General features: G+C 42.4%; 1 protein-coding gene and 1 long non-coding RNA gene across 5 annotated transcripts in view; one reads left to right on the top strand and one right to left on the bottom strand.

Annotated features, from left to right (window-relative positions):
- The window catches only part of CACNA2D4 (calcium voltage-gated channel auxiliary subunit alpha2delta 4), a 166,092-nt gene that overhangs the window by 71,819 nt on the left and 73,181 nt on the right, over positions 1–21,092 (bottom strand). Inside the window, exons 25-26 of the mRNA XM_083700047.1 lie at positions 17,133–17,260; positions 8,065–8,142 (exon numbers count right to left, since the gene is read on the bottom strand). Coding sequence (XP_083556173.1) covers positions 8,065–8,142; positions 17,133–17,260 — 206 coding nt within the window. The remainder of the gene's footprint in view (positions 1–8,064; positions 8,143–17,132; positions 17,261–21,092) is intronic.
- Positions 2,688–21,092, top strand: part of LOC310826321 — a 33,841-nt gene continuing 15,436 nt past the window's right edge. For 3 of the 4 annotated variants that reach the window (XR_014555740.1, XR_014555741.1, XR_014555743.1), the window contains exons 1-2: positions 2,688–3,154; positions 17,389–17,490. This is a non-coding gene — a long non-coding RNA (uncharacterized lncRNA). Of the gene's footprint in view, positions 3,155–17,388; positions 17,495–21,092 lie in introns of all 4 variants that reach the window. The other variant, XR_014555742.1, reaches the window with a different exon arrangement.

Raw genomic sequence — 21,092 nt, 5'->3', positions numbered from 1 at the left:
AAAGTAAGCGTTTGTTGAGAAAAGTAAGGGTGTTGGATGGATAATGTTGGTCCCAAAGACACTGGAGTACTTGGGTAGTAAAATGGGCTGTTGAGAATGCAATAAGCCAATATAGGAAGTGTCCTCTTTCAAGCTACTGGGAAACTGTGCCTTCAGCTGTAATCAGAAGGTCTGGAATGATCTTGTTACATCATTTAGAATTCTTGAACTAGGGTTGAGGAAACTCTATGAAGTCTCAGAAAATATGCAAAATGTCTTGCATCCCATCATCTTCCATTCATATAAAACTACAATATATACCTGTTGAAAACACAGGGATTTAGACCATCTGATTCTTATATGGCTGCTACAAGTATATACTCTGGCTGTGGGCAGTATAAATAATCAAAAGAAGAAAGGGTTTGGATCTACCAATTTCATAATACTTATTCCATTTGAAAAAGATGTTCACTTGTATAACATTTCAGAACTGCTGTTCAAGTGAACTGAGAAGATGAATATCTTAGCAATAGGGCCCTTCAGCAAAATCAGTATACTCTTTCTACTGGTTAGAGATCAGCATGCATACCTGTACTAAACTACCTATGTATAAGACCAAAATACTATCAGAAGTATATGCATGTGTAACTGTTATGCTGAGATTATTTGGGAGTTTAGTGATATGCCATCAGTGTTAAAATTTGTATATACAAGACCACAGGGCACTCAGTGGCGTAGCGTGGGTTGTCAGCACCCGGGGCAAGGCAAGTAATTTGCGCCCCTAACCCGTGGATTTGCGCCCCCTAACCCTAACCCCCAGATGTTGCACCTGGTGCGGCCGGCCCCCCCTGCACCCCCCACGCTACGCCACTGAGGGCACTTCACAAATGGCACAAATGGCCTATTAATGTACCACTTGAAAACTCTCTTACTATGGGATCTAACATAGGGAATAGCCCTAATAGTCCATAACTTTCAAACTATCCAGCTATTAATTTTAATAACCAGACTGATGTTTGTTTCTCTGTAGGCATGAGTAGGCCTGGTTTTGAAAACACATGCCAAAGTGCCACCACTGAAAATGAAGCAGCATAGCTCTCCTGTGGGCTTGACTGGTGCTGATCAAAACAGATTGGAAGATAATTAGAAATGAGAAAGGGATGCAGTGCAAAAATTCATAATGCATGCACCTGTTAACATCACTGCAGAAATCCGGCATACAAGAGGTTTAAGTAAAAATTTCTACATCACTTGTGAAAACTCCCTTAGTATGCTCCAGGCTATTAGGTGCAGCCAGCAGCTGACAGCTAAGGAGAGACTACCCTTTAAAAAAAAAAGTTGGCAAAAAGCCATAATGAAGGACAACCTAATTCCTTTAGTAAAGGTGGATATAGATAAGAATGTGCTTTCCTGTGCTGGTAGGTCAATACAGCAACCAAGGGAAGTTTAGCTCCTGGTACAGTCACACTATCCCAAGAAAACAAGAGGTAGGCACAGTTCCTCGGGGTGGGGGTCTTGAAAGGAGGACAGATGGCACATACAATCCTTTTTTTCTGTTAGAATTTAAGGGAGAACCAGTTTTTAAAAAGCAGCTGAAGGTATATTATATTTCTGGCTTGTTGTTTTAGAAGAATAATAAAGAATGTATTTTCCTATGCAACTCATGCTTTACGTTTGGTTTGTGGAAATAACCTACTGCTCTGCAAATTTTCTGCAAGAATTAATGAGTGCAAGAGATTCTCTAACATAAAGGGGAAATACTCAAATACACAAAGAAACAGAAGGGACCAGAAGTGAAGCTAAGGCAATTGTTTAATTTGGGTTGGATCACACCTCTACGAATCTTGCACCAAGGGGGGTTGCCAGGTTAGTTTGCTGGAGCAACAACAAAATTCTTGTGGCATTTAAAAGACTAACAAATGCATTGTGGCATATGTTTTCACTAAGTTCATTTTATGAGATATATTATTATCCTCAGTTAGCAGACAAACTCATCAAGCATGAATGCGTGTGTACACACACACACACACACACACACACACACACCCTAACTAATGATAAACATGCCTATGATGAAGCAGACTCTACTCCATGAAAGCTCACACAATAAAAGTCTTTAAAGTGCCACAAAACTCTTACGCTATGCAACTTTTACAGCTCCTTGGATCTGCATCCCCGTCAACTGGTGAACTGTGCATGCACTAGCTGGCTTGTACTCCAGAATTCTTCAGACCTACTCAAGCTGCATCCAAGCAAGATCCTGTTATGCACTGACCATGTGCTGGGGGCAAGGAACTAACTCACCAGGAACTGCTCATACAGTAGCAAAACAGGGTGCCACATGGCCTCTGCAGCAGAAACTGTGCAGGCTAGCCCATAAAAACCTATCCTTGCTCCTGGACGTTTAATACCTTACAAGCTCTCTTCATACCTCTTACAACCTTAGATTGGTAAGAAACGCATATACAGACTGTATCCAATGCCCCTGACTGGTTAGGGAGCACTGTGCAAATTATGCTTTCACACCTCTCCCTTCCAGCATGCGATATTGCTCCTTTCCCCTCCTTTTTTTTTTTTTTTTGGTCTCTTTCATCATCATAATCTCTCTCTCTTGCCTCTCCATGAGCAGCTGCTCTTCAGATTTTCCTTTCTCTGATCTTCTCAACTGTCGCTTCTCAACTGTCATAGACGATCCCAAGCCCCCACATTCCATCTGCCTTCTAAAAAGGTAGCTCTCCTCCACAAGCAGGGCTTTTCTCTGGCCATTCTTTCTCTTGACACAAATCCAGGTCATCTGAGAAGGAGAGGCACAGCGGAGCCTTTGCGCCAGATCCAAATTTAGATGCCAGTTTGGCTCTAAATGACTTAGCCTTTAAGGGTATTGTAAGCCAATGGTGTGATGTAAATGAAGAAAACTACGTGTATTTGATGAGGAATTGAAAATATGTTCCTTCAGACACATGCTCCCTAATGTGAAGAACTTGAATCGTTTCCAGAACTTTGTGGAAGTAGTACAGAAACCCTACCAGGAGGGTGCTTGGCACAGGACAGCTCTACTTTGCTCTCCATTTCATTGCATGTCAGACTGTACAGGCTGCTGAAGCCTTTGCCAGCAGGAATGAAGACATATAGAAGCCAGAAAGAGCAATTCAGCTCAATTTCCAAAAGAAGGAAAGTAAGGGCTGTACACTCTCTTTCCATTTCCCTATCAGTCTGCTGTCATTTCCCTATCTTCTGACCATAACTCTGTGGGGAGGGGCTATGTCCCATGTTCAGTCATTGGCATTTCTAGTTAAAAGGCTCTTGGGTAACTGGTGATGGAAATTCATATTGTGAGGATTACACTTCCCAGCTCCCACTGCCACTGAAGTCAGCAGTTTTTACATTATGCAATGGTATCGTAAGATAGCATGGGTTGGGTTTTTGAGTGGAAATGAGGAGAGGGTGTCAAAGAGGGAACAGAACTAAGAACTATGCCCAGGGCTCGCTTGCACAACCATGATTCACATTTCAATACAAATCACTGCAAAATTATTCCGCTATTGTAGTAGTTTGTGCAGTTATTAGAATCCAGAAAGCCAGATATGCCCATCACAAAAGCGCAAAGGGAAAAGCTATAAACTGACTGCAAATTAGATCCACAGATCATGCAATTTCCAAGGCAATGCACAAAACCCCTAGTATCCAGATGCTTATGTAAGAACTCTACATCCATGACTTTTTGAAAATATTAGGCGTGAATGTGACCAACAGCTGTATCATGCAGATACACTAATCAGAGAGAATACATGAATTTGTTACTTTGAACCTGTCTCAGAGACATAATACAAATCTGAATACACCTAATCTCTGGATATGGTCTTCCAAGTGCTTGACAACCCTCCTGTTTTTGTACTCCCAGGCAAGCAGTGAAAACAGGTCTTCGCAGTCCCTGGTATGCTCTTGGGCTTTATTCAGTGCAGGGATTTACAAGTTGTAGACACTTGGCCCTGGCACAGGGCATACTTTTATCTTTAAACCAGATTAGGACAGGACAGTGATTCAAACAGAACTCCTTCAACCAGAGGACTGTCATCTGTAGACTGCCCTCTACAAAAGATTGCCCTCTGTAAAACAAGACACATACATGGTCACTCTATTTCTGAATACCAGAAATACTACTAATACTGCTTTTGGGGTAAGATGCTTGAGAGGGTTGATGGCAGTCCAGTTGCAGACACTCTTGGAAGAAACTGATTATCTTGACCCATTGCATTTTGGGTTCAGGCTCAGTTTGGGACAGAATCTGTCTCGGTCACCCTGATAGAGGTCCTTATTCAGGAGAGGGACAGAGGGGAAGTGTGACCCTGTTGCTTTTTCTTGATCTCTAAGATGCTTTTGATACTATTGAGCACAATATTTGCCTGGATAGCTGCACCGAGTTCTGCCTAACATGGGGGGGGGGCTATGCGTGGTGGTTACCCAGATCTATGCCCTCAAACATGCCAGGAGCCCAATATGTTCACAATTCCACCAAGAATTCATAGTTATGTCAACTTATGCTACTGAAGTGGGCTCCCTTCACAGAGGAACCATGCACACACATGTACACACATTTCAATAGGGTTGGAGCCATGCATGAGTTAATACCAGTGAAAAGGAGAGGAAATTAAAAGTGAAAAGTTGAAAGCCTAGCACATGACTCTTCCTCTATCACATCTGTGAATCCTGGAGCATGAGAGTAATTGTCTGAAATGAGTCAGACCAAAGGCACAAGGAAACAGTTGCTATAGCAACCCCCCTCGCTGCTCTAATTCTGCGTAGAATTAAAACGTTATCAAATGATTTAGGAGAAAAGGGGGGCAGCTCAAAATCTATGGGCACCCCTCTCAAAATGTCCTGCAGTGTTGTGAGCCTCCTCTAGGACAAAGCCACGGGCTCTTTTCCCTTCAAGCACAACAGCAGAAGTAATGCAGAGACAAACCAGCAAGGAGAGCATTGGATAGATAACTCTGAGCTCGACAGCGTCAGCTGTATGAGAGATTAAATCAACTCCTTGGCTGCAATTTCAAATCTGGAATGGGATTCAAGCCAGCAGATTGGAGATGTGGAATATTTCCTTGGGAAATCCACAAGTATCAGCAAGGCATTTCCAGTAAAACTCTCACACTGGCACAACCCCATCCCAGGTGAGCTCAAAGCACAGGAATGAGGCACAGCATAGAAACTCTAAAACAGCATATTCCTCCTTTAAAATCAAAATGAACTCTTACTTAGGCTTTCCCCTATATGGTGGGATAAACAAACCAACATAATGAATAATTAACTTTGTGTTTAAAAGAAAATTATTGTGAAACTTCTAATACAGTTTTCTGTATAAATATCTGTGCATAAGCTTGAACTACCACAGCTACTTACAATGCCTCCACCTCTACTTTCCCAACAGTTAACTTAAATGGAGAGAACAGAAACGGCAAAGCCAAAAGGCTGCTCAGCACCTGGTCTTTGCTGGAATTCAGCCCTGTTGTCATGTATTTGCAGTTAGTTAACCTAACTATCCCACAAGGCTATGTCTGCACGAATGGCTCCCAATGGAGAATGTAGTGAGAAGAAGGGTTGCAACGAGCCCTTTAAATTGGGACCAGTGGATTTTCTGCACTTGTGCCAAATGCACAGAACCTGCACAATGGCTTGTGAATATGAAGCAGGCCTTCTGACTTTTCTTCCCTTCTGTACCTCTTTGTGGCGTGTCACAAGCTACTTTGAAACGTTGTCAGGTACTGTGCAGGGGGAAATAAGTCAGAAACTCCTCTGTGTGCACGTAGCTCACAAGATTGATGGTTGTCTTCAACTTATTGAGTGATTAAAAAAGACCCTTTGATGCAAACAGAGAGGTGGTTTGGGGAACAGCAAAATACAGTGCCTTAGAACTCCTTTGTATTGGGAAGGGCAGATCCATCTATGAAGTACTTTGAGGTTTTAAGCCATGGCACGCAGATCATGGTCCTATATGAAGCAGCAACCAAAATCAACTCTTTAAAGCACACGGACACATACACAAACTGGAGTTTGTTCATGTTTGAAATTAGGATTAGATTCCAAGCAAATAACTCACTTGAGGAGAAGGTCACACAATAAGAGAGACATCATATATACACAGACCAGGGAGACAGCAGAACTCCCGCACAGATTCCAGCAGTTTCACTGGGACTTTAAATCTGTCAACAGCTGCGATGTAACTACAGCAGTTTCTCCCTAGTGAAGCATAATGCCTCAGGTTATTGACTCACATGAGAGAACAGTCAGTAACGTTATCTAGAGTGGGGTTAGGAATTCCTCATATTATACAGATTTATGTTTGTCATATGTAGAGAGCTGATTTAGCCAGCGAGAGACTCTAGGCTTATACCTCTGGAGACAAAATAGCCCCAATTAAACCATAATTAATAATTATGTCTTAGTTAATGTTTGCACAGTGATCAAAAGCTGTTAGGTACATTACAGTAGCAAATAGGCTTCTTAATTCACTGGGAAAGATATGGTTTAGACTGCAGAAGCTCCCTTCATGTGGTTTCCACCTAAAAAAGGCCACAGCCTAAACTGAGCTAGCAGTACAGAAAAACACTCAGTATTCAGGGACATACACAGAGGTAAAGATGACATATTTGTCTTTTATATTCTGTCCAGAACATAACCAGAAGCAAATATTTTGCTGCTTATTGCTAATAAAAAATTGATATTTAATGCTCTGCCTCTTCTTGACCACCCTGATCCTTAAGCTTGTATATCTGGTTCTAGCCCACTTTTTACATGGTCCTATGCAAAGTGTAAGATTTCTCCAGAGGTCTCTGTTCACATCCTTTGGCTTCCTTCTTCCCTCAACTCCATGCTTCAGTTCTTACAAAGAAATGCATCTAAGGCTGCATTAGTATCATGAGTTCACATATGCTCATAATGCAACTCCCTCCTTTGAATGCTACAATTACAAAACAAACCAGCAAAACATATGACCGATTGTTCATTTGACTTTTAGCAATTTTCTGAAATGTCACTATCAGCCAATACCTTTTCCTCCAGCCACCTCGCAGCGCTCACTCTCCATTCTCTCCAAAACACCTGTCTCTCCACTAAATTCTCTCCTGAACTCACCACTCACTATTACCATTATAAAACCTCAGACATCAGTTAAACCACTTCAAGGACATGAAGAAGTTACATGAATGCCCCCAAACTACACATTGTACATCCTTAAAAGACTAAGCCATCACAGATTCACAAGCATTGAGAGCTTTTAACATGGCTAAGCTGAATAGTCTTAGGTTTCAATTTTTGTTCTGAAAATTGCCCATTTGATAAGGTGTAGAGATCATTCATGGAAAACTCAATTGTCATTTGTTCAGATTGAGTGGTAAACAGTGGGTTTTCCGAGGGAAAGCAGAGAGCCTATCTACCTACCTACCTACCTACCTAGTGCTATTTTTCTAGAAAAATAGGTGCCAGAACTCACCATGAACACCTCCCTTGTTCTCTTACAATGTCAATGGAGCCACCTGAGAGGTGCCAGACCTGAGTTCCAGAGAGTTCCAGCTGAAAAAAAAACCCCTGATTCTATCTATCTATCTATCTACACACTGCTTGAACACAGACCTAAAAATCTCAGACCTGTGCCTAGAAAGCGTGACATGAAAGGAAGTGTGGGTGAGCCCGGAACCTTTAACTGAAAAAGCAAACAGGTGAGGCTTTAGAGGCTGCTTCCCAGTCCTTCTGCCACAGAACTGTACAGCTTCCCCAGGTATGTCTCTTTAGGGCATTTGCAGGAACTCTATAGTCCTGAAAATTAGCAGACTTTTTTGGTGAGTGGGCATGTGCAGAAAAAGTGGCAAGAAACAGATATGATGTTTTGCCAAACACAAAAATGACAATAACTCTATACATGTGACTTTGTCTAAGGCCTAGTTTTAAATAGACAGATTTCAGACAATAAATTCTGTGACAAGTGATGGGTCACCCACCAGTTTGCAAAAGAGACAATTTCATACTAAATGAAGTGTTTCCCTATCCTTAACCTCAACCCTATGCCTCAAGTATATTGAAACAAGTTCCTACCTGCAGCAATTGCCGTCTTCCCACCTACAGTCACAGCCACAGAAGTGCTCACAGTTACCGCCTCAGGCAGACCTCCTTCTGTCAAGACATAAATGAAGCAAATTTAGTACCTGACCCTGTATCCCTAAGGAAGAGGGTCTCAGAACTGACACTCACAAATCAAGCACAAAACTGCAGTACAGAGAAGGCTGAGGTTTAATCTACACAAACAGCACAAACATGTGTCAAGACTCCAGGCTGCAGGTGGAGATTCACCTGAGTGATTGCTCCTTCAAAGATTAAAAAGTCCCTACACATGTCTAAGATGTAACAGAGACATCTCCATAATGTGTTTGTGTGTGTGTTTATTAACTCAAAATACTTATAAGCTGACTTTCCAGGCAACGGTGGCTTGCAACAATAAAAATGGCAAAATATCGACAGTACAACCATAAAGCCATCAGATCCCTCCCAAGAAAACAGCCAATAAAAATACTGAACCAGCAAATTAAAACACCTTCCACAGCAATAAAAAAATAAATTAATCCAGGTGTAGAAATGTTTTTCATGAGGAAGCATTCATTCATGTTTGCCCATCCTTGTAATCTGAAATGGTACAGCCAAGATACAGCTTTAATACTCCAGCCGCTGTTTGTCTGAACTGAGTCTCTTAAAATCCTCAGAAGCTGCTCTGTGCATTACTGACCTCATCACCCTTAATTAGCATAACAGGATTGCTTAGTTTTCAAAAATAGGGAGCTACAATCATATCTGAATTTTTCAAACCAATAAAGATTCCAAACAGCATGTTAAAGAAGGATGTGAAGAACTGGGAATGTGCTCCCATTCAGAAAGTAGCATAGAGAAGATTCTCTGTGATAGCAGCTAAAACATCTGTTTCCACATTTATATACAGTGAACTGTCAAATTGCCTATGGAAGTTTATAAGCAAAAGACATCATGAATCGCTTGATATATTCATCCTATTTCCTGCTTTGGGACCCCAAATATCCTCAGCAGGAAACTATGGACAGTGTGAACTATGTTCCTAATGAAATTTCACAGTCATAAATACCACAGGCTTTAGCAGAGAGGGATGTCTATAGGCCCAAGTGGTTGCTAGGGACAACCATGGAATGTTCATTCAAGTGGCTGCCGCTCCTAGCAAATGCAGTTAAGGCCTGTAGACTTCTGGTAGTAGCAGGTACATTTCTATGATATGAATGACCCATGAGCAGCCCTGCCACCAAATGATTCCATGTGAATGTCTTGCCTTGTTACAAAAAAGGACTGCTGCAACTGTGGCATGTGGCATACATGTGGGTATGCATGCAGTTCTGATTCACTCACACTACTTCCTACAGGCAAATACAAGCAAGCTGGAGGTTGTTCACATTTGACGTATTACCCTGGCAGGGCTACATGCATGAGCTAACCCAGTAAGACAATTAAAAATGCTCCATAGTTTCTCCTGTCACACTGACAAAATGTTAATTAGTCAAGATTTCAGTCCATTTATTCAGTGGTTAGATTAATTCAGCCTGGAAGAAAAATGTTAGTTAATATTCAGTTTATCAACAGAGCGTCAGGTGTTTTTGATATTTGAAATATGTGTGACCTACCAAAGGAGCAGATAGGATTAACTGGCCCTGTAAGGGGTGATGGCTGAATTCTGAAAGAACTGTTTTGACAGCCCTAAAGGTCATTTAATTTTTGATTAATCCAATATTTTAAAGAAATTTATGGTCTCTCATTTGGGACAGGTGTTGCACAGCCACTTTTATCACAAAAGAAGACTACCACGCCAGTGAAATACTGGTACCCCAGAAGGTAACCACCGCATTGTTGCATGCCACCACAATCCCTGAGCATTGTGAAATTGCAGGAGTTCCAGGTGTTTACCCAGGGTTCAGTTTCCTCAGAATGAGAGTCAGTGGAAACCGTGGTATCTTTAGGATTTATTATTTATTTACACATATATACAACTTGAGCCTACACTGGAGAGGCTCACAGCATTAACATCAAGCATGTCTCTTCTTCACAGGCTTCAGCCTGCAGCCTACTTATTGCTCAGCTCTCACACACCCCTCTGACAATTGTCCTTCCAACCAACTGCCAGGAGAAGTAGAGGGGCTCATCCATTTGTTCTCTAGCACAGAGCCACTTCATTTGTTACCTTAATGGCCCATACTTAAGGGGCCATCACCTTACCAAAAAGCTGGCCTAGCTATTCCAGCAATTGATTCCTTGCTGGATCCAAGAATTAGAAGGGGACTCAGGCATAAAGTCTAACCCCCTGTGCCCCAAAATCACAATAGTAGATTAGAACCTGTTCTCTCAAAGAACAGATAGAGTGGACAACCTAATACTAGACAGTACTGTTTCACATGGTGTCTTCACATGCTTGAACACACCTCAGTACATAAACATTCCCTACACATAGAAAACTATTCGGTAAAAAGTTAGGATGGAACTCCTCTCTCTGACATCTAGCTTGAAGTGCATTCAATTATGCCAGGCCCCACCTGCAGTCTGAAGTGCTACAGTCATGAAACAGGTTCACTTCCTCATCTGCTATTTGAGAGAACTAGGCTTGTGAATCAAGTGTAGGCAAACTTGTTTATATTTCTTTGTGCTTTACAACTGTTCCATTTTCTGTGTTAACAGGGACATTCTGAAGATCAGGATTTCTGGTCACATCACACACAAACACGTTTTTATTCCTTCACAGTATATTGCCTTACAGAATGTTCTGCCCCAACATAAGGGTTTTCCTTTAGCTTCCCCCACAGTTCCAGAACTTGTCATTTGCTTTTTATTCTTGGCTCCATCACCAGTGCCCAATATGTCCTGAACATGACTTTGCAGCTTCATTCATTTTTAGCCTCAAGTCTTTGTGCAGATTGAAACAAACAACAAAAAACCTACAACAACACTGAAATTAAGTTGATTTGTGGAAGGGCATTGCACAGACCTAAGGGAGCACTTGTTCAATTCAAGGACTCTCCTTCTGGATAGCATTCATATGCCTCAACCATTATCCTTGTGGCATTCAAAAATCCTCACTCTCACACTCATACACTTCTGTGTGTTTTGGGGACAGACAAAGGACACCAAAACCCTCCAGCAGAATGCCACGTGACTTCCTGCAGTGTTATACATATAGATACAGCACAAACCCTAAGGAAATGAGAGCTTTTAGTTCACTTGCTGGACACAGCACTAATTCCAACTTCTGACCTTACCTTTTGCATGTTACAGCTCCAGGGGGAAATGATCTAATAAGAATAGCATGACATTCTCCCTCCCCACAGGCATATGCATTCTAATATCATGTTCATTACCACATGGAGCAGGAGACAAATGTACTCTTGCAACCTCAAAAACCAGCTTGTCCCTGACACACAGTCTGGAAAGAGATTGAAGTGGTTTGAAGGAGTCCACAGATGTCTATGTGACATCTGAAGGCAGCCCTGTTTTGGGAAGCTTTTAATCCCCCCCCCCCCCCGGGTATTTTTGTTGGAAGCCACCCAAAGTGGCTGGGGCAACCCAGTCAGATGGGCGGGATATAAGAAATAAATTATTAGTAGCATTAGCATTAGTATTATTAGTGTTCATACATGTTTCTTTTATCCTAATGCAAATTCTAGTCAAGCATGTCCGGCAGCTTGAACTGAAAAAACATAAAAATCCCTGCAAAATTTGTTTACTGAGGTGAAATTCGGATATGCTACACACCCGCTTCTGCCCACAACTTCCTCTTCCTTCTCATCAACCCACTCCCACATGGGTTTAATTTCTACATCTAGTTATTAACATTAAAAGGTGTCCTATGCACTTATTTCCAAATCATCTGGGGAGGCATTTGCATAAATTGGTCTTTGTATAGGGTTGGGAGATCCTGTGGTCAATATTATGAAATGGGCCCAGAGACTAGTCATACCTACACTGATTTTAAGTTCTGCTAAAGAATAAGTGTGTGAGAGAGATTTTGGACAGCCCCAAATATCTGTCACCCAAGGTCAAAGCACACGTGCACGAGTTCACTAAACATTTGGTTTGGGTACAAAGTAGGGTCAGTACTGTATCACTAAATGGAGTACATAGTGAAACCCCATCTCCCACCCCACCTTATTTACTAACTGTAACTTAGGGTGGGGAACCTATTTCAGCCTGAGGGCCACATGCCTTTGTGGACAACATTCTGAGGGCTACATGCCAGTGGTGGGCAAGGGTAAGAGGCAAAAGAGCTAGAAGAAACCAATGTAAATTTTATGTCTGCAATGTAAGTTAATTTCAATACACACTCACACACTTTTCTGTATCCTCCATCCGGACAGGCCAGAGACATTATAAGGATTCAAGGGCACATTCCAGACAGGCAAAAAGACAGGGGGCAATGAAAGGTGCAGCCTAGGAAGAGGGGGTTCAAACAAGAGCCAGACGGAGATGTCACAAGGATTGCATGTGCCTCAGGTCTGAGGTTCCCCACCCCTGTCCTAACTTACCTCAGAAGCAAGCCAGCTGATGAAAAGTGTTCAAGTAGCAAAGTATGGGGAAGTGGGCAGATTTTGTTCCACTTCCCCATTATATTCAGCTTTATAATGAAACCAGCAAGCAAATAAATATATCTGGTTTGTCCCTCAATTCCACTACAGAAAATGTGAGCAGAGCCTCTGTCGTTTATTGCCATTTCAAGGAAATCAAAGCTGTTACCCTGAAGTACTTTTTTCTGTGGCAAAGTTTAAGCTAAAAACTAATTAGGTTTGAGGTAGCAGCAATGCTGAAAACAGATACCAGGTGCTGTGGGGATTTAACTACACTATGGCATCACCTGAGATCTTATAAGGGCTTTGAGAATGTCAGGTAGTAAGAAAACATGAGGTCAGCAACTGCTAAAGCAGGGGGCAAAGAACCTATGTTGGACGTCAACTCCCATAAGCCCCAGGCAACATAACCAATAGTCAGGGATGATGGGAGTTGTGGTCTAACAACATCTTGAGGCCCACAGTTTAGCCACTTTAAAGGCACAAGAGCCACAAAAGCCAATGCAAGGCTTCTGGTGGCCACATAATAAAGCTTCCTGGAAAGAGTGGAGTAAAGGTAAGTGTGGATAAGTCCTTAGGGAAGGGAACAGATGAAACTGCAGAGATAAAAGGCATAGAAGTTGAAGGAAAAATAGAGAGAGGAGGCCCAAGTGCAAACATTGTTCATGAGGAAACCTTCATTTCCAGGTCCTGGTCCCTTGCAAAAGAGCTACCCAAAATAACACATTAGAACAAGGGAACATTAATTTTTGGAGGTGTTTGTATCATATGGAGTGTGTGGTGGGAAGAAAAGTGCCTCCTCCCATTCTGGTTATATATTCCTTCTCTTAAAGCATAGCTGGGGTAAACAGAATTGGCAAATGTTTGATTTAAAAATTACCAGTCTGGAAATGCTAGCGAAAGAGCCAGGCTAGGACTTGCAACACAGAGAGTGAAAGCTGACATCATTAGTATGCCCATTATACAACATTAATACAGCTAATCAGTGGAACCTGATTATGATCAGGGGCTAGAAGAGCCTGACAGATCAAGGGTGGAGCCTGAGAGGAACTGGGCTGGGTCAACAGGAAATAATATTTAAAAAACAAGGAAACAAGCAAACCTTTGTCTAGCCTGCTATTGTTTATTAGTATTTCTGCCCCAAGGTTTCCAGAGCAGAGCTTTACTAATTGCAGCAGTTCTATAAAGGATAGCTGACAGATCTAGGAAGCGCAAAGGGAAAAACAAGGAAGGAGGGAAGGGCTGAGCTTCTTTATCTCCATTCCACTCACCACCACATTCACATCCTGGTTCACATTCTTTTTCCCAGTCTTGTTTTCTTTGCTCAACTGCTGTCTTCTCTACCCACCCACCCTCCCACTACAATGCCAAAAAAAGCTTTGCAGCTAAAGCATTGTGCATTGTGATGACAGTGCCTGAATGCAGAAGAGGGTTGAGGAAAAGTACATAGTGGTTTCCAGACCACATAGACTCCCCCCATTCTTTTGTGGTAGTTGTCATTGCTGTTCATTGACATCATCTATTCCTCCCCGCCCTCCACAGAAGTGATTCCATGAGAACACTTTCTGAAACTTTACTTTGCACTGAAACAGTGAACCCTGAAGTCAGAAAAAGCATTGGCTGATGAATATGCCCCTCCAACTACAGGTGTTTTCATTCAGTGATAACCAGGCCCGGAAGGAGAAAGGGAAGAGAAGAGGCTTTCTGCTGGCAACTTCCCATGTATAACCTTGGAGCAAACACATGTCAAGTCGGTAACTGATTGATACACTGGCATGTGTAGTTCCTCTTCACAAAGCTGAGAGTCCCCCCTTGTATCCTTCCATTACCTTAGTGTAATTTTGACTCACCTGCTGTGTGATTAATGAAAGCATATGGCACAAATTTCCCTCAGAGCTCTTCTGCACTGGGCTAATTTTGGCTGCCTTAAAGTACCCTTCTGTATGTCATTTTTCATGGTGAGCGAATCCTGCATCACTACACCGCTGCGGCAAAAGGGTGAGATTTGATGATGACCAACACAGCCTTCATTTAGCAAGTGAGATGAAATGTACACCACCCAGCTTGTGAGCAAAATAATGAAAGCCCCATTCTCATCAAAACAAAGTAATAACCTCATCTCATCTCTGCAACATGCTGACAGCTATTCAAATTATTGCAATGATTAATAGGTCTGACCACCTGTCTGACATGCATACAAGTGTTCTCATGAGGGTAGGATAGTGCTGACTGCCCCACCTTTTTGGTGTCCAACCTTCATGAGTTCCAAGGGTGTCTCTGCTCTGAGGCCTCAGTACATATAACAGAACATTCATCAACATCCTAAGCGCAATCTGCTCTTCCTTGTTTTTGTTGCAGGTTGCACTGTTGAAACCTACAAATGTAGATCCCTGTGCTGGCAGGACATTAGAATATATAGAGGTTAAGGGCAGCAACGTGTCAGTCTCCCATCAACAAGACAGTGCTAGAGATGCATGAGCTGCAAAAAGAACTCAATCCTTATGCCAGATTAATGTACACAAAGCACTCCACTGCTGCCACCTTCCCTGCCCATCCCTGGACCCATAAACTTTACAGGAGAAGTGGGGTGGAAACTGATGTGAACATTGTCATTTGCCCATGAGGGGTGTCTGGAAGCATAGTTCTAGTCCAGGCACCCCCAAACTCTGCCCTCCAGATGTTTTGGGACTACAATTCCCATCATCCCTGACCACTAGCCCTATTAGCTAGGGATGATGGGAGTTGTAGTCCCAAAACATCTGGAGGGCTGAGTTTGGGGATGCCTGTTCTACTCCATTGTCTGTGTGACAAATGGATGCTTGGAGTGTCCATGCTACCACCTCTGCCACTGTTGCCTGTCCTTCCACCCAGGTAAGGTTTGTGTTGGGCTTGGGCAGGAAAAGATGGCCAGTGCTGGAGGAGGAGAAGGGTGTTTGAGGGTTGGGTCATGCAGTCCTTATTCATAATCTGTTAGTGGGCGACATCAAGCGAGGCCTCACCCTGCCTGACCTACTTATGAGGAAGCAGCAAAGGTGTTCACTTTTGTAAACATCCTTATTCAAGTCCACACAACATCCTTTGTTTGCACAAGGCTATAAATCCTTCACAAATACCTAAACTCCAGCTTTGCCTTTAAGTTATCCTCTCTTGCCCCTCTCTTTGAGATGCCTTCAATTGTCGCAAGACAGTAGCATCCTGAAGGCATTCAAATAATGAACAAAGGAGGGGGGGACTTTATGCAGTCCTGTCAGGAGCCACCTGTGCTCCTGCACCCTGAGCCTGACAAGACTGAAACCACAAGGAGGCAACACACTCTGAAATACAGACCTTGGTGCTTGTACGTTTTGGCTCCCAAACACCAAAAACCTTCGGGTTTTCAAACATTTTTCAGAAGCCAGACGTCTGACAGGGCTTCCGCTTGAGTGCAGGAAGCTACTGCAGCCAATTGGAAGCCACACCTTGGTTTTCAAACGTTTTGGAAGTTGAACGGACTTCTGGAACAAATTCTGTTCAAGAACCAAGGTACAACTGTACATGCCAAAACACCATCACCAGAGGCACGGTACCCTTCGGCAGCCAAGGCTACCTCCCTCTTAGTCCTACTCAGTAGGGGGTAAGCATTAACATATGCTCTGGATAAGGGCCCTTCTGAGCTCCAGGCAGAGGTGGGGCATGATACTTACTGATGCAATAGCTCTGTGAAGACGTTTCCCTTGCTGAACCCAGTTGAGGCCTTCTTCTTCAGAACCTGCACCTACCGCTGAGAACCGACTGGACTACTCCCTGGCTTGTCCCATACTCCTTCCTCAGAACCTGAGACTCCTTGCTCTATCAGTAATTGTTCCTGCTGCTTCCCACACCACTCAGAATTTCACAACTAGAAGTATCCCTGCATTTGATTTATGCAGATTCCTTTGAAGGTCTGCATAGAGTTAGTGCACTTTTTTTTCAAACTTTCTGGTTATATGAATTGGACCAAACATACATATAATTGTATATATATAGGCCCTATGTACGCTTTCAGATAAACATATATGAGTTGGGTGTGGGGCTTACCACTGTGGTACCCATCACAGGTTCAGTATACACCGCTGAAAAGTTTTAAAAAGCCATTGAGACTTTTTTACTCATTCCTTAGCATCAGAGGGAATAAAAATTTCAGAAAAGATTTGTGGGCTTTTCCTGTGTTTTATGGCCATCTCAGCAGTTATTTTAAAACAACATTTCAAGTTCCAGGTCTTCCAGGTGACCACAAAAAAGAGAGCTAGAACTGAATATTTATATACACTATTAACTTTGGATCCAACCTTGTGTGCTCTAGGAGTAAATCCCATTGGTAACAATGGCCAATTAAAAGATGTTTGAATGGTTACAAAAACAAAAGGACGGTGCCTCCAGTGTGTGCTTGCTGTTTTTCTGTTTGTGGGCTAAAGCGAGGGTTGAAAATATCCTAATTTTCTACTTATTCACTTGAGCTAAGAAGCTGCCTACTGACTGATTTGGCTTCAATTGTATTACAACACATGAATTACGCAGAGTTACCTGAAGGGTCTTCAAAAGGAATGCTATAAATGAAGCTTCCTGGGGCATGCTCAGCTGCTCGGCGGTACCAAAGTGGGAAGTGGTCCATGGTGAAGATGCTCTCCTTATCTTCACGGGTCAAGAACTTCCTGGAAGAAGAAAAGCAAAGCATCTCTTTTTTTCCTCATCTGAAAGGCCTACTATTGTACTTCAGAATGTTCTTCAAAGCATTATGAACATAATTTTTAAAATTTTATCCAGTTCTCATCTTCCACAGCCCATTAAACTGCATCAAATGCAGCTGTTTTTAACCAAATAAAAACCAGCAGGCCAGCAGCACAAGCGAGAAGACTGGCAGAGCAAGCAAGCAAGAGGACAGGTAGGTGACGCAAGTGGGCCTTCCTATATCCTCCCTGTCATTGCTGCCACCACCACTACCCACCTGCCAGCTTCCTTGTTTGTTTGCATGCATGCACAACAGGGCCATGGAAGCCCAGGGTCCAAGTGAGTGAGTGGGGTTGAGAGTTGGCAAGGGGATAGGTGGGGTTAGTGAGCAATGCAGACACTCACATCCCTTTACATTACCACAAATTGCATTGAGGTCAATAGATTTCTACAGATTAAAAAACCCTTTACAAACCTGAAGGAGAGGAGGGGTTGTTGTTTTTAAAATAAAGCAAAACTATTTATCCCCCCCCATTCCTATTATTTTGTGCAAAACTCACCAATCCAACCTTTAGGGTCACTGAGACCCCAAGTGCACCTGCCAGTGTTTACAAGCAACCTATACCCCCACTTCAGCAAGTGGCCAGATTTAATGGCAACTTTCAGTCAATATCTTTGCAAAATGTGTTGTTAAAGGTTGCTCTCAACACTTCCAGGACACAGTGTCACTGGCCTCCTTCAAAATAATCAATGTAGTCCTCAGATTTTATTATTTGCTTCAATGCTGAACTACCAATGTGAGAAACAAGGTTGCCTTGTGCACAGCCTGTATAATAAGTTTACCAATACTCTCCCCAATGCTTTGTGCCATGTGAGAACATAGCAGTGGGCGAATTACTAGCACCTTTCAAACGAAGATTCCCAATGAGACAGTATATGCCTTCCAAACTCACTAACTGGAATATAATTTTGGCTGTGCTGCAATGGGCACAACAGGGTCAGAAGAACTACACCCAGTTTATTCACCCAAGTCTCAGCAATACATGCCTGGTTGGCTCCCTCATCCTTGATCAAACCATGAATGTACATAGTCTTATTATGTACCAACCTGGCATTAAGTAACAGCACCACCTGGTCAGATGGCTTGGCAAGAGAGCAACCAGATAGAAAGAGGGTCATAAGAGGAGATGGCCTGCAAACATCCATATGCTCTTCTTCACATATGACTTGCCCTCTACCCAGTGCTGTATCTCCTACTGACCATAATCACAGGGATATGGGGAACCCTTATTATATTTTCCTCTGTTCTGTCCACTCAAACATCCTGCATGCTTCCATTTTTCTTATTCTGTTGGCTGATCTTTCCACCTCTCTTAATCCTCAAATTGTTTTTAAAATATCCTACATATGGGCTCTAATTCATAGGGTTAACTGACAACTCTGTTCAGTGGAGCCACTTCCCTACAAACCTTTACATATAGTAAGAGGCCCATTGCTGTCCTCTCCCTTTAGCTGTTCCTTGGGTCCATTCGACTAACATGAGGTGTGATATTGCAGATGATGAACTGAAACAGTGATTTCCACTTTCACGGTTTAGTCTCTTAAGGGTAATGGACCCAGCTCAGTGGTAGAGCATTGGCTCTGCAAGCACAAGGTCCCAGGTTCAATCCCTGACATCTCCAGGTAGATGTGGGAATGTCCTGACTGGAAACCCTGCCAGTCTGACTCGGTATAAGGCAGCTTCCTATGTTCCTAATGCATTTGCCCTATGCACAGTTACCTGGGAATAAGCCTCCCTTAAACAACATGTGGATATTTCTGGGTAAACATGCATACGGTTGCCCTGTTAGCCTTTTATGCTACACTAGCTCCTATTCATCTTCTGTTACTGTTTTCACCACACTGCCTCCCCTTCGACCCCCAGAAACAGCATGCCTAATGAGCCACCACAACTATAAAAGCAGCAGCTACAGGGTGAAACAAACCACATCGACGATGTATGTATGTCTTCCTTTAAAGGACCCTGAAGCATCTTTTTAAAACGAACTGTATACTGTACACTGCTACAAGTGTGACTTTATCACCCATTACAGAACCACTGCAGAGAGGGACAGAGCTATTCTTTTACAGCTCATAGCTACACTATGCAAACACTTTAGGACATATAAATTGTGCCTACCTGGGGAGATTTAGAGAGGGACACGTTAAGCTCTCAGGCAGGTCTTTGGCTGTGTAAAAAGGTTTATTTCCACATTTTCCCCATAAAGAGCCCTCTGCTATTTTAAAAGCACACAAAGCAATCAAGAAAGGAGATCGGAACAAAATGTCCAAAACATTTTGCTTCAGTAAAATGCTGATATGTGAACATATAGCAGAAACTCTTTTATCAAATACTGAGTTGCAAAAGCTGTTGGGTATCTAGGATACTAATGTTTATTATATGCATTGAAGTTCCAATTATCTGTACCTCTGGCTGTCTGAGGGTTCCTCCAGATGACCTGTTTATTGAGCATTCATCCTGATTTGCTTGCACAAAGCTTACACAAAGGTTAAACTATGTCCAGTCATTATTGAGCATTTGTTATGAGGAGGTCATATGACAATTGGCATTCATTTTGAATTCATTCTGATTTGTCTCCATTGTCATTCTATATATTTCCATTGATATTTCATTTATCCCACACACTTCAGTGCATTTTCCTCATTGCAAAAAAGTAATTTTATTAAAAAGTAGATTTGTTGCACCATTGCATCAGAACACTTTAATTGCACAAACCTAAATCTCCAGTATGCACTTAAATCTCTCTTACAAAATACTGACAGTGATTTGTTTGTTTGTAAGCCCTTGAAAAGATAATGACTTGAATGCTAAGCATGTATATTTGAGGACGGCATTCCATATTAATGACACAATGGAAAAGGTCCTGTCTCTGACAGCCAACCCACCTAGCTTCTGAAAGTAGGGAACCCTGAGAAGGGCTTCAGCTGCAATCAGGAAACAGTATTTCATGGAAGAGGCCTTTCTCATCGCCTGTTACCAGATCCCTTTTTTAAAAAAAGTGGTGATGCCAAAGAATAAACCTGGGACCTTCTGAATGCAAAGTGTGTGTTATATTACTGAGTTTTGATCTTTTGGGAGTACACGCACACACACCGCAAGATTGGATGGCCTACATGGAACATCATCTCAGTTTCAGATGGTGCAATTAACTCAGGCTTGACAAGTACATTGATTATTGCACCAACTTGGGAGCCTTAGAAGAACATGCTTAATAGGACAAAACTAATACAGTTTCAGTCTTGCAATTCACAGCACCAAGCACCTGATATTTCTTTGAGTGTAACCTGTTTCCAGAACGAACAGAAATCGGACATTAATGATTCTGTAATACTCATTCTGCTTTTCCATGTGGGATCAGATTATACAATGGATCCTTATTAAACATCACATTAGCAAATATCTTACTAGGTAGTGTGGGGCACATTAAACTTTGGCCCAAAGGAGGTGGTAGTATCAAGAGTGCCTCCCTGTGACTCATGTGCAACGTATTTTAAAGATAAAATTGCTTATATCTGCTGGGCCCTTGACTCGACTATTAGATGAGTCCCAAGAGGAGTCCAAAACACTGTCCAGTCCTGCTGTGTTGGATGAGTTAATAAGGCTGTGGACAAAGTGCTTGGTTTGGTGTGGGACACCACCTATATTCTTGCCCCTCATGGAGAATAAAAAGTAACAGGAAGGGACAACTGGCTGGACTAGGGAGGTGATTAATGCTTCCTTGAGAGAGAGTGGTCCCTGCCTGCTAAAAGGAAGCA

This window comes from Podarcis gaigeae (assembly GCF_964106915.1).
Source record: "Podarcis gaigeae genome assembly, chromosome: 10".
Lineage (NCBI taxonomy): Eukaryota > Metazoa > Chordata > Lepidosauria > Squamata > Lacertidae > Podarcis > Podarcis gaigeae.
Note: the sequence above shows the minus strand (reverse complement) of the source record. Positions and strands in the feature narration are given on the sequence as shown.